Below are 13,129 nucleotides of genomic sequence, written 5' to 3'. Positions count from 1 at the left end.
CTCCAACTGTTGTATTCTAAATTTCAGAGGACTGAGGCATAGGGTATGTATTATTTATTATTAGTTTTTCTTGTGCCTTGTGAGACAAGAAGCAACCCTGTCTTTTCACCTCTGTCTAATGCCACGTTTCTTGCTTCATTGTAGTCTGTTTCTGACAGTGACATCTTTCTCAGTGGTTTCCTTTTACATCACTTGTCCTTCTTTTCTCTGCCTTCTGTCAACTGGTATCCAGTCAAAGGCTTGTTCTAGGAATACAGGTGTGTGTTTGTTTTTTGGCATCCCTACAACATGTCCAAAACACTTCAGCCTTCTCACATCATTGTCTCTACAGTCTGTAAGGAGTGTTGGTTCCTTTATCCTCCCAGCAGATACCAAGTATTTTTCTCAAGTATCTCTGTTGAAATGCATTTTTCCCGTTGGGGGTTTCTGGCATTTACCAAGTTTCAGAAACATGTAGCAGTGTGGGTATCAAAATGACAATGTATAACTTTTTGTCTTGGTTCTTCTGTGAAAGTCCTTATTTTTTCCAGTCATTTGTTAGTCTCAAAAAGGCTCCACTTGCCTTCCCAGTTCTTGTTTCTCTCTCCTTAGGAAGTTGACCATCGGCAGTAATTGTGCTTCCAAGATGTACAAATTTGTTAACCATGCCTTATTCTTCCCTCTCAATCAGATATACACCATCTTTGCTGACTCCTCTTTCAATTATCATAACTTTCATTTCCTTTTGGCTGATTAAACTTACTTGGGAAGCCTCACATTTGACATCGGTAGTGGTCTTTTTCATAGCAGCATCATGTGGCAGCAGAACAATGTAATTAGCAAAATCAAGACCTCAAAGTGTTTCTCTACTCCACGTAATTCATGTATTTTCCTTTGTTTTTGCTTTTTTGCATTACATAACCACAATGCAGAAGAGGAGATGCAATGAGACGCATCTCTGTTGCACTCCAGTGATGATATCAAACTAGTTTTTCCACTTTTTGTGCTTATATAACATTTTGAACCTTCATTCAGCATCTTAGTCAGTGAAAACTATCTTTTTAGGAAGCTCATATTTTTGTAAGATTTTCCATAGTGACTTGCCGTCAATGCAGTCAAAAGCTATGGTGAACTCTGTACAATTCAGGACTAATATCTGGTGAGCAAGCCTTTTCTCAACCATCTCTGGGTAAAGACGTGTTTTACACTTTTATTTATTTATTTATTTATTTTTGTTCTAAAGCCTCCTTTCTCAGTACATAGATTTTCATCTATAATCAGTTTGATTCTGTTCAAAAAGTAGATTGTGCTACTGACAGGTTCTTCTGTTCATTTGCTTAAGGGAATGTTCTGAGGCACCAGTCTGGGATCAGATCTTTTAGATGTTGCAGCAGAATTAAGTTTTCTTCTCCCACGAACAGTAATGAATGTCATGTGTCCTGTTTTGCTGGTGCCCTGTACTAACAATTAGAGGAATGCCGAACTCTTGACCAGTTGGATCTTGTTACAAAGTTAATCTAGTATAAAAGTATTTTGCTTTTGACCATACTGGCATGTATGCAGATTTCTAGACTGTGGCAGTCTTGTGGTGTACATTTTTGTTGGCTGATGCTTAAATGAACCAGTTAGGAAATATCTCCTGGGAGCAGACCCCTGCTAAATCATAAAAGAACTTGACATTAAAACAAGATGGTTTTATTCGCAACTGTACTTCCACTGGATATGTTTAATCCTGATTTGATAGGGCACTGACTATTATACATGTAACTGAATTTCTAATTTTGGCACATCAGATTACATATTCACTTCAAAATATTAAATTGATGGGGATGTAAAATGGAAGACCAGGCTATGTTCCTACCCTAATGATATCATGAAAAGGCAGCGTCTAAAATCTATGATTTACTATATTGGATAGATAAATGGTTTGACTGCAGCAGCTTGGCTACCTGCAAGGAAGGATTTCTTTTAAGCAACAGGCAAACAGCCCAGTAGGAATGGCCATCTCTGTCCCCTTAATTAAATTCCTGAATTTCAACCAGGTTACCATGAACGATATCACTCTCCTGAGGATAACACAGCAGGATAAAGAATGGATGTTGCTTGAATGCCAGCAAACACCGGGACCATACATAGCTAGGCTTTGTCATACAATGATACCAGATTACTTGCTACGTGCATGGCCTGGTCAAGTGTCCTACCATGGAGGACGGAATAAGGCTGCCCTGCCCAGAAACCTTCTGCAAATGCTTTTGGAGTACCTCCAGGAGAGCTTCATGGAGATGTCCCTGAAGGATTTCTGCTCCATCCCCAGACATGTTAACAGACTTTTCCAGTAACTGTACTGGCCGCGAATGCATCCCAAGTCCTCAGGGCAAATTAATCATTAAGAAACGCTTGCTTTTAAACCATGTTTTATATTTACAAAGGTACACTCACCAGAGGTCCCTTCCATGGCTTCATTGTGTGGTATAGTGGCTTGGGAGGGCTGGAAGGGTAATTCCGTCAGGGTGAGAAGAAGCTCCTGGCTGTCGGGGAGAATGGAGTGCTGCTTGCTCTCTGCAAGCTCGTCCTCCTCTTCCTCCTCCTCCTCATCTTCCCTGTCCGCAGAATCCTCAGGCGTGGCTGAGATTACCACCCCCACCTCGGAATCCACGGACAAGAATGGGGTAGTGGTGGCGGACCCCCTTAGAATTGCATGCCGCTCAGCGTAGAAGCAGCATGTTTTCGGCCCTACCCTGGACCTTCCGTTTGCTTCTTTGGTTTTCTGGTAGGCTTGTCTGAGCACCTTAACTTTCACACGGCACTGTACTGACTGGTATGGCCTCTCTGCATCATGGCCTTGGAAATTTTTTCAAATGTTTTTTCATTTCATCTTTTGGAACGGAGTTCTGTTAGCACGGATTCCTCTCCCCATATAGCGATCAGATCCAGTACCTCCCGTGCTGTCCATGCTGGAGCTCTTTTTCGATTCTCAGGAGATTGCATTGTTACCTGTACTGAGCTCTGCGTGGTCACCTGTGCTGATGAGCTCTCCACGTTGGCCAAACAGGAAATGAAATTCAAAAGTTCCGGGGCTTTTCCTGTCTACCTGGCCAATGCATCCGAGTTCAGATTGCTGTCCAGAGCGGACACAATGGTGCACTGTGGGATAGCTCCCGGAGGCCAATACCGTCAAATTGCGGCCACACTAACCCTAATTCGAAATGGCAATACTGATTTTAGCACTACTCCCCTCGTTGGGGAGGAGTACAGAAATCAGTTTTAAGAGCCCTTTATATCGAAATAAAGGGCTTCGTTGTGTGGATGGGTGCAGGGTTAATTTGGTTTAATGCTGCTAAAATCAGTATAAACGCGTAGTGTAGACCAGGCCTCAGCTACACAGAGCTCTTCTTCAGGTCTGGGAAAGGTACTCCAGTGTGTCTCAGCTAAATATAAGATTGAACAGATAGTTTAACATAAGTAGTTACCACGTATTTTATGGGACCTTTCAAGGTGAAGCGGTCTGTTAACACCTCTTTATTCATAGGAAAAAAAAGGGAGTTAGTGGGTTACAGATGGTTGTAATAAGCCATAAATTCTGTCTCTTTATTAAGACCATCATTTTTAGTGTCTAGCAAAATTATAAATTTAAGTTGCCAGGCTTGTCTTTTGAAAGTTTTGTACAGGTATCCTTTCAGGATGAGAACACAGGTGATATGGTGTTTTTGTCTTTTATCATTTTCCTATGTGGGTTCATTCGAGAGCGTAGTGATTTTCCTGGTTTCCCACCATTGCTATTTGGCATTTAGTGCACTGAATGAGATCATCACATGTTGTGATAGGCATGTTTAGGACCCCTGGAATTTGAAAGGTGTGCTGTGGGGGGTGTTGATCATTGTGGCAGTGGAGATATGTTTGAAGGCCAGAGAGGGGGTTCATGGAAGATTTCTTTCAGGATGGGGTCCCCATTGAGTATGGGTCGTCATTTGATGATACCCTGTATGGGGTCCAGTATGGGGTGCTGGGTGACAACTAGGGATGTGCAGTCAGAGTGGCTGTAGATGAGGAAAGTGTCTGTCTTGTGTGTCCCCCAAACTTCTGAGTTGAAGTAAATTTTACCTGCTTACTTACCTAGTGACTCTTTAAAGTGGCTTGAAGTTTTCTTCTAGAGGAGCTGACTAATTCAGATAAAAAGCTAGTCTTGTAGTCCTCCTGGAGTTTGGTAGGGCCCCATTACCTGGAATTGTGATTATGCATCCTGGAGGATGAGTAAGTTCTCAGTTCCATACCAACCAGACCTATATTGTACTTGAACAAATGTATATGTATGATTGAGGTCTATAAAATAAAGACTGGTATGAAGTAAATAAGGAAATATTTCTTATAACACACGAACTAGGGGTCACCAAATTAAATTAATAGGCAGCAGGTTTAAAACAAAAGGAAGTATTTCTTCACACTGTGCACAGTCAACCTGTGGAACTCTTTGCAAGAGGAGAATGTGAAGTCCAAGACTATAACAGGGTTCAAAAAAGAACTAGATAAATTCATGGAGAATAGGTCCATCAATGACTATTGGCCAGGATGGGCAGGAATGGTGTCCCTAGCCTCTGTTTGCCAGAAGCTGGGAATGGACGACAGGGCATGGATCACTTGATGATTATCTGTTCTGTTCATTCCTTCTGGGGCACCTGGCATTGGCTACTGTTGGAAGACAGGATACTGGGCAAGATGGCCCTTTGGTATGACCCAGTATGGCCATTCTTTGTTCTTAAGGTGGTTCAACCCTTTAAAGTAGTAGGATCCAGACCAGACAGCCCTGTTGAGAGGTCTGGCTCATCTAAATCCAGGCATGCTGGGGAACGTAATTACTTGACAGAACTAGGGATCTGTGGTATTAGGTCACATGACCAGCCACAGTAGGAAATCCTGTAGCTAACTTAGTCCATGGCTGAAAGAGTACAGGATAGAGTTCTCCAGAGATTCCAGGCAGCCTTCTGGGAGAGGAGACCTGCAGAGACAGTCTCAGTTTAGAGGTTGTCCAGCCCTGGGGGTATAAAGGGGGGGACTATACAGATTCTGGAGCCTATTACAAACTGCTACTTATTGAGCCCGGGGAAGAGGGCTATAAGGTTTTGAGTGTTCATTTTTATAAACCAGACCCAATAGGGGAACACTACTGTGAAAATAGCACACATGGAAGCTGAAACTAGAGTAATTCAGAATACAAATAAGGTGAAAAATTTTAATGGTGAACATAGTCAACCACAGGAAGAACTAAACAAGGGGTTCTGGTGGGATTCTCTGTTGCTGGAAATATTAAAATCACGATACTGGAAAATACTTGCTTTAGTTCAACCACAGCTATTGGACTTGAAGCAGGAATTAACTACAGGAAGGCAAATGGCCAATGTTATAGAAAAAGTCAAACTAGGTGATCACAATGGTCTCTTCTGGCCTTAAAATCTGAGTGTGTGAAACTAATTAAGAACTTTACTTTGGATCCATATGTGGCTTTGACAAGAGGACATGTTAATATTTGTTTTGATTTAAGCATGCATTGTTCCTTAAAGTAGGGCTTTTAATATGAATTTATACTACTGAAGAGTTCAAAACTAATGGATTAATTCAGTTAAAATCATGAAACCACTATTCAGTCAGTACTAAAGGATGCACTGTTGGATGGATGCCCAAGGACGAGGTATTGTCAGCGGATGCATTATTTGACATGCCTCAGACAATATGTTAGATCTGTAAAATTACATACTTACTTGTCTTAAAGTGACTTTAAAACATGCCAACAAAAATAATCTCCTAGCTGTGATATGTTAGTGAGAGTTTCTACAGAATTGATATTTGAATGTGTTTAATTTATGCACTTCATTTCGATATTTCTTTTAAATTAATTGAAAGATGGAAGTCTGAAAACATTAATTATAAAATGCAGAGGGCTCATTCTATTACTACTTTTCCAGGTATTTTTAGTGGGCTCCCAGAAGTGATCTGGCACCATGGTGGCCGTGTCCTTGAAGATCTGCGTCCGCCAGTGCAATGTGGTGAAGACGATGCAGTTTGAACCATCCACTGCAGTGTATGATGCATGTAGAGTTATTCGTGAGCGAGTGCCTGAGGCTCAAACAGGGCAAGGTTAGTCTGTAAATCTATATCCTTCTCTCCGCCACCCCCCCCCCCAACTGCCCCTCCTAAAGTTTGTTTAAAGAAAAAAAAATGCATTTCCACAATTTGTTCTACTTGAAAGGTGTTCCATTCTCTCTGCACTTAATGTTCTTGGTTGAATAGCAATTGTTTTAAAAATCCCATTCTTTCAAGGTCTAATATGCACTAAAACCACAAGCATAAATCTGTAACTGGTTACAACTAGAGTGGGTCAAGTATCTCATTTACTTTTTTAATGAAAAATGGGTTTGAACAAACAACAACTCTTATTTGTGAAACTTTCAGGTTTTCATAAAAGGAACATTTTTTGGTTGCCAAAAACCAGAAGACTCAGTTTTTAGGTTTTCGATGAAAATTTTAATCATCAAAACTTTCACTTCCCGACCAGCTCTCTCACATGCAGGTTGTGTCTACAGAGCATCTTTCCCTGTTTGCACATCCACATCTACCACATTGTCAAGCTATGTTGGTAACAGGGCAGTCTGGGGAAATATGGGCAGCTGCTCCCCAGGACTGCAGCGAGTGGGGACTGCCTGGAGCATGCACAGTCAGTGCCTTTAGCAGGAAATGGGACCCAGTGCACTCAGAGCTAAGGAGGATAATGGGCCAAACAGACTGCACAAGCTTGGTTAGAGGGCCTTGTGCACGGCAAAGAAAAGTGCTGAAATGGTTACAAAAAGACAACTATGTGCCAGCCTGGGCCTACAACGGGCAAAACAATGTTGGCTCCCATAGTTACTAACGTAGGTTAAATGTGCCACATGCAGATACAAACTGTATTGAGTGAAACCATGCTGCGACCTAGTTATAAACTCTGTTGAGAAGTGTGGTAAGGACATGGAAGGGACTCTAGGCAGCCATGTTGTAAGACCTATTTAGAAGTAATGCACAGATATTGTAGCTGTAACACAGGGACCTACAGGCCTGAGGCCTGTATAACATTTATCTTAGCATAACCAAGCCCTAGATAATTTGATATAAAATGGCAGTAATGATGTACGTGGTTATTAGGTAAGTTGTAATTAACCGATAGTTTGACTTTGAATCACCAGGTATTAAAATAAACAAGAGTGGTATTAGTTGACAACAGGTGAAGTAAGATGCCTCAGAAGTATACTTTCGTAATTTTAGAGAAAGTTTAAAAGGACGCTGAATTTGACCAAAACGTACATGAATTAACCGCAGGTATACCATGGCAACAAATTGACGTGAATGCTAATGAATATAATCTAAGTGACTAATTGACCTATTGAAGGTAGGACCCTAAGTATAGAGGTCTGAAGGTACATATAAGGAAAGAAAGTTGAAACCATCATTAATATGTCTGAGACACGGTGGGCACTAGCATAACCCACTATAAAAGCTAAGACCCAGTCTGAGGACAGTAGGAAATGTTGGACTGTGCTGGCCTGATGACCATAGGTTGATTGCCCCACCAGTTACGGGATTCCTCACTATGAATAATGAGAGTATGCAAGTGTTGGCCATTTTGTATTGGCACTATCTCCTTCGCTATATTAAAATGTTTGTGATCTTGTTTGTTTTGCTAGTAAAGTTTATAACATTATTATTCAGAGAATATGTAATGAATAGTTTCTCATTTGCTCCTCAAGGTCCTCATTCTGTTGACAACTTTTCTGCTGTGCCTGATTCAGAGGTAGAGCCCTTTCAAGCTACTGCGTAGTACATAAATTCACTCTTACCAGGCTACACAATGTTTTTGCTGAACAATTCAGGTTTATCACAACCCTCTAGCTTTGTGCTGTCTATATTGTCCCTCTAGAATGTAAGCCCTTACAACCAGGTCCTGGCCTGTCACTAAGGCCCCTAAGTATGACAGTAATACAAATAATAAAAAATAATGAACCTGCTGATTACATATCTCTCCCCTACTTTAGAGCTATTATTTCTGTTATAAATTCTGAAGCAGTTGTTGCCCACGAAAGCTTATGCCCAAATACATTTGTTAGTCTCTAAGGTGCCACAAGTACTTCTCATTCTTTTTTCTGATACAGACTAACACAGCTACCACTCTAAAATACTGTTGTTTCTCTAGGTAGTCTAATTATCACAAGAATAGTGGTATGTTTTCAGTACAGAAATATTTTCTCCCTTGTAGAGGAGTGTTTTAGCATGACAGGGCCTTAGTACACCTCTACCCCGATATAACACAAATTCAGATATAATGCGGTAAAGCAGTGCTCCAGGGAGGTGGGGCTGCGCACTCCAGTGGATCAAAGGAAGTTCAATATAACGCGGTCTCACCTATAACGCGGTAAGATTTTTTGGCTCCCAAGGACAGCGTTATATTGAGTTAGAGGTGTATATGGATATAAGGAAAGGCATTTTATTAGTCCAGTCTTGCACGGTGCTGAATGTACTCAACATCTGTTGAAATCAATAGAAATTTAGGGCTGCATATCTTTTTAAGGTCAGGTGCAAGAGGAAGGGAACTCATCTAATTTTCTCTTGTGTAGAAGGTTTTTTTAAAAACATACAATTGCATTGCAATAAATGTGTGAATGACACTGGTAAGTAGAAATGTAATTACTGAGCTAATTGGCAAGTTTGACATTCTTGATGGTACAATCTGAATTATAGGACAGCTGTGCCCCATTAATTCTCCAGTGTGGTGTATGCTATGCACTCCTTTGCTGTCTGGGCTTCAACTCTGTCCACTCACACCAGCCTCTAGCGTTCAAGTCACTACTAGACAAATACGAGAGCGGTATGCTCAGCCACTCTTGAATTACATATTGGGTGACATCTGCATATCCCTTAATCCAGCCTCGCACCCCAGAAATGTACCATCTTGTACTTCTCAGTAACTTACTGAGCAATACAGGTACATAAAGTCTATCATTTTAACAAAGAAAATTATCATGCCACCAGCCTTTGTTACCTGAGTAGATTTCCCCAAGCCCTTCCGCCAAAAGCACACTGGATTAGATAAAACACTAAAATAAGTTTATTAACTACAGATAGATTTTAAGTGATTATAAGTGATGTAGACATAGACAATCAGAATTGGTTACAAAAAGAAATGAAAACTGCAAGCTGTTTCCTAAACTTTACCAAGACTAAATTTGAAACAAACAGCTTTTCCCACCCCTCTTAATGTTGCAGGCAGTTTACAGTTCTTAGTACACAGTCTGGGTTCCCTTCCCAGCCTGCGTCTAATTTTTCCCAGTTCCAAATCCTTCAAACAATCTTGTTTCAGTAGAGAGGCAGGAGGAGAGAGTTGGCCAGGCCCTTTTTCTATCCTGACTCTCTTTTTTTTTTTTTTACTGATAAAGTCCGTGCTGTTTCATGGGGTCTGGATGCCCTATTGCTAGAGCCCTGCCAATCTGTGGATATCCACGGCTCATTTTTGCGAATTGCACATTCTACAAATGTTATATTTAAAACCCTGCAGGTATCTGGAGATCATTTTTGTGGACTGCAGATTTGATGCAGATACAAATTTTGTATCTGAGTAGAGCTCTACCCATTACCTATATGCTCTGCACTCAATCCTTCATATGAATTGAAAATTATTGCTTTCACCTTCTGTATACTTGCAGCTTGAGGTGTTTCTTGGGATGATATGCCAGTCCTTTATTTCTAAAGAGCTAATCTTGGTGTTGCCCAGATTCACAGATGTTTCAGTAACAAACATATGGCAAATATCATAACTCAATGTACAGTATTGATGCACACATTTTAAACAGGGCAGTAATATTCAGCAGATTGACTTATACAATGATACTTTGCAAGACATACTTTTTACAAAATTCTGATAAGTCTTGTATAAGTGGGGAGCATTATAGTGTAGACTGTCATGACAGGTTAGTTTGGGATACTACATAATTACACCAAGTGACACAGACTGATTGGCTTGTCACTGTCAAACCAACACCAGAATGCAATAAACACAATATGCTAATTTTTCTGTAAGAATAATATGTACTGTGCAAAGGTCATTGCTTATCTGCGATTGAACAGAAAGGAATGAACATTTGGAGCTATATTAGATGCACAATTTGTGGAATGATTTGATGTAATTGACTGTGTGCTGAACTTATGTTTCCTAATCATCGCTGTGTGTATGGGTTTTCTTTCCAGTGATTAGCTTCCTAAATTAATCTATGTAAGGAACTTTCTGGTGTGTTTTTACATTCAGAGGCTTTGGGAAAGGTTTCTCCATTAAAACTCCATATTTTTAGGCTAAATTCCTCTGAGAAGCTCATTTCTTCATAAATTGTATGTTTGAGACAGTTAGGGTACACAGCATCTATTAAAAACGCAGGCAGATTATTTTCTTTGAAAGCTGGCTCAAAGCAGTTTGTATAATAATTCACTATCTTAAGGTGTTTAACCATTTTATTCAACAAAAAGATAAACCTCTTTAGGCTTTATTGGCAGAAACTATTGTCTTTATTTTGTTGCACTTCTAATGGCTGGTAGTCTGTATGAACCTGACGCTACAATCTTGCTTTTAACTTGTGTCAATAAAGAGATCGTGACGTGTTTAGTCCAAAGTATGTGCCGCGTACTCACAGGCACTGTTATGACAGATACAAAAGAGAGGAATAACTTCACGTAGTTGAAATTGCAAGGAAGGTAGTATCAATTGAATTAGATGTTTCATGGATTCTTAGTTTATTCAGTGAAACACTTTCATCAAGTAAACTCTGCATGTTTTAAAGCTGAACTGTTGGTTAGTATTATGAAGTGATTGAGTGAAAAGTCTGTTAGCCTTAAATCTGAACTTTTCTGCATTTTTGATTATTATAAAAGTTTCTTATTCAAGTATAGTTAATTATAACTCTGTATTACACATGCGGGATGAGGTTTGCTTGATGAACCATCCACTTCAGTGTAGAGTAAAGCCTGTCTTTAAAATCGTGCCCTCTGCAGTCTAAGCTACATTTTCTTTAACTGGAGTAACTATACTTCTGCCAAACACTCATTAAGAGTGGAACGTAAATTGACAGAAGCTTGAACTTGAATGCTGGTCACCATGTTGTTTTTCTTTGTTTGTTTTGCCACAGTAATAGTGCCTTTTCTGTTTTGTTCCTCAGCCTCTGACTATGGACTGTTCTTGTCAGATGAAGATCCTCGGAAAGGTATTTGGTTGGAAGCTGGAAGGACACTGGATTATTATATGCTGCGAAGTGGGGTACAGCAAAATTCTGTCATCTTTTTTTCACCAACAGATTTTGAGACAGTCATATAATACAAAGAACTTAAGTTCTTGAAAAACGTTTGGATGCAAGGACAAACCATTTGTTATCCCACAAGTGTCAGAGTTGGCAACCCACCATAGAACAGAATACTCAGCTAAAAGAATGAAAAATACTCACTAATTTTCTGTGTGAGACACAAATATTGGTCATTTTGCATCCAAACGTATACATTGGTAAGGTACCAGGAGATGGTTTAGCATTTTCATTCCAAAGAAGGGATTATCCTTTCTTTCTTACGTGTGAGTGGAAGCAGAAGTGAACTGATATTTTTAATAGGGTTTGAACTCCTGGGTGAGATTCTGTGCTGAGCCTTTGAGAGGTGCAGTACAGAACTAGCACCTTAATGCCTACCCAATCGTGCGCTGCTCTAGGGGCCATGGAGACCACCGGAGTAGTTTGGACAATCCTTGGGGCCTAAGTAACAGCTGGCCAGAACTTCTGCAGTGCTGCAGCCTTGCCCCTGACACACCCTTCCTGACTCTAGCTCCACCTCAGCATGCCCAGTATGCCAGGGCTTGGGAGGGGTCCTGAGCACCATTATGGCTGGTCTTTCACAGTACCTGTACTGGGGAAATCTTCTGAGAGCATCCAGGGCTTTTAGATCCTCTTCATGCCATTCTGGCACGAAGACTCTGCAGCGGGTTATTGAAGGTCTGAATAATAGGGTTTAGTAGAGTCACTTACAGAGTTTTTAAACTAAAGCACGGTTGACTGTCAATACTAGAACTAGCCCCTGATGCAGGCAACAAGCTTTTAAAGTTTGTCTAAATAGTTCTTAAAAAATATTGTTGTATTTGTCAAATTAAAACTTCAACTTGGTCCAGATTTCAGCTATATCAGTGGTTTACAGGCTTGGAATTGTTCTGAAGCTGTGTAATTCTTTGTGTGGTTTATTCCCTAGGATATTTTGGAGTACAAAAAGAAACAGAGACCTCAGAAAATACGAATGCTGGATGGATCAGTGAAAACCGTTATGGTGGATGATTCTAAAACTGTTGGTGAATTGCTGGTTACCATTTGCAGCAGGATAGGTGAGATTTCTTGGTCTGAATCTCTAAGAGAATATGATTTTTTCCTCTCTATGGTTTTTACCTTGGGTTTCAGGATTCTGTGCATGTTATATACAGCAATTTATCAACATCAGCCTTGTTATGCCTGTTTGAAAATAGGTAGTGTTCAGCATCAGTTACGCTGCATTAAAATAATCAAAATGGCTTTTTTCCCATTCCATAAAGAGGTTGCATCTGCCTTCCTGTGTGAATCAGTGGGGATTTACACCTTAAAGGTTTTGCTACCAGATAGCACTCACCAGTTAGAGGCACGTATGTTATTTGACACCTAATGTTTTAAATATTTCAATATTTATTTCTTCCACATACGGTTCCCTTCTTTGATGTCGTGAAGTAAAACTAGCTTCGTGCCTAACTAATGTTTAAGCAAGGATAGAATTTACTCTTCTATCTTATTGAGTGGAAAAGGCTTCTATTTTTATTTATCTGATCACTAAAGACATACAGGACTGGTTTATGCTAGGGTTTTAATGCTGGTTTGAATTGGGTACTACATTTAAATATGAATTGCACAATGAAAAACTGCTACCATTTAGTAATCAGTGAAAAAGTAGGTCATTTCTCCAGGTGATGTAAAGAAATGGCTTGGTGACCAGAAATGCCTTCTTGCATTTTCATCTGCTCGTTTCGCAAACATGCCTAGCCATGGGGACCCATATTGTTGTTACTTGTAGACTTCACTGTGATATTGTG

At 40.1% G+C, this 13,129-nt stretch overlaps 1 protein-coding gene across 4 annotated transcripts in view; it reads left to right on the top strand.

The window, feature by feature from the left end:
• The window catches only part of TLN2 (talin 2), a 357,752-nt gene that overhangs the window by 162,577 nt on the left and 182,046 nt on the right, over positions 1-13,129 (top strand). For all 4 annotated transcript variants that reach the window (XM_050966960.1, XM_050966961.1, XM_050966962.1 and 1 more), the window contains 3 exons: positions 5,937-6,108; positions 11,202-11,299; positions 12,268-12,397. In XM_050966960.1, coding sequence (XP_050822917.1) covers positions 5,973-6,108; positions 11,202-11,299; positions 12,268-12,397 — 364 coding nt within the window. In that variant the 5' untranslated portion in view covers positions 5,937-5,972. The remainder of the gene's footprint in view (positions 1-5,936; positions 6,109-11,201; positions 11,300-12,267; positions 12,398-13,129) is intronic.

Source organism: Gopherus flavomarginatus, chromosome 9, assembly GCF_025201925.1.
Source record: "Gopherus flavomarginatus isolate rGopFla2 chromosome 9, rGopFla2.mat.asm, whole genome shotgun sequence".
NCBI lineage: Eukaryota > Metazoa > Chordata > Testudines > Testudinidae > Gopherus > Gopherus flavomarginatus.
This window is presented reverse-complemented; position numbering and strand designations above follow the sequence as displayed.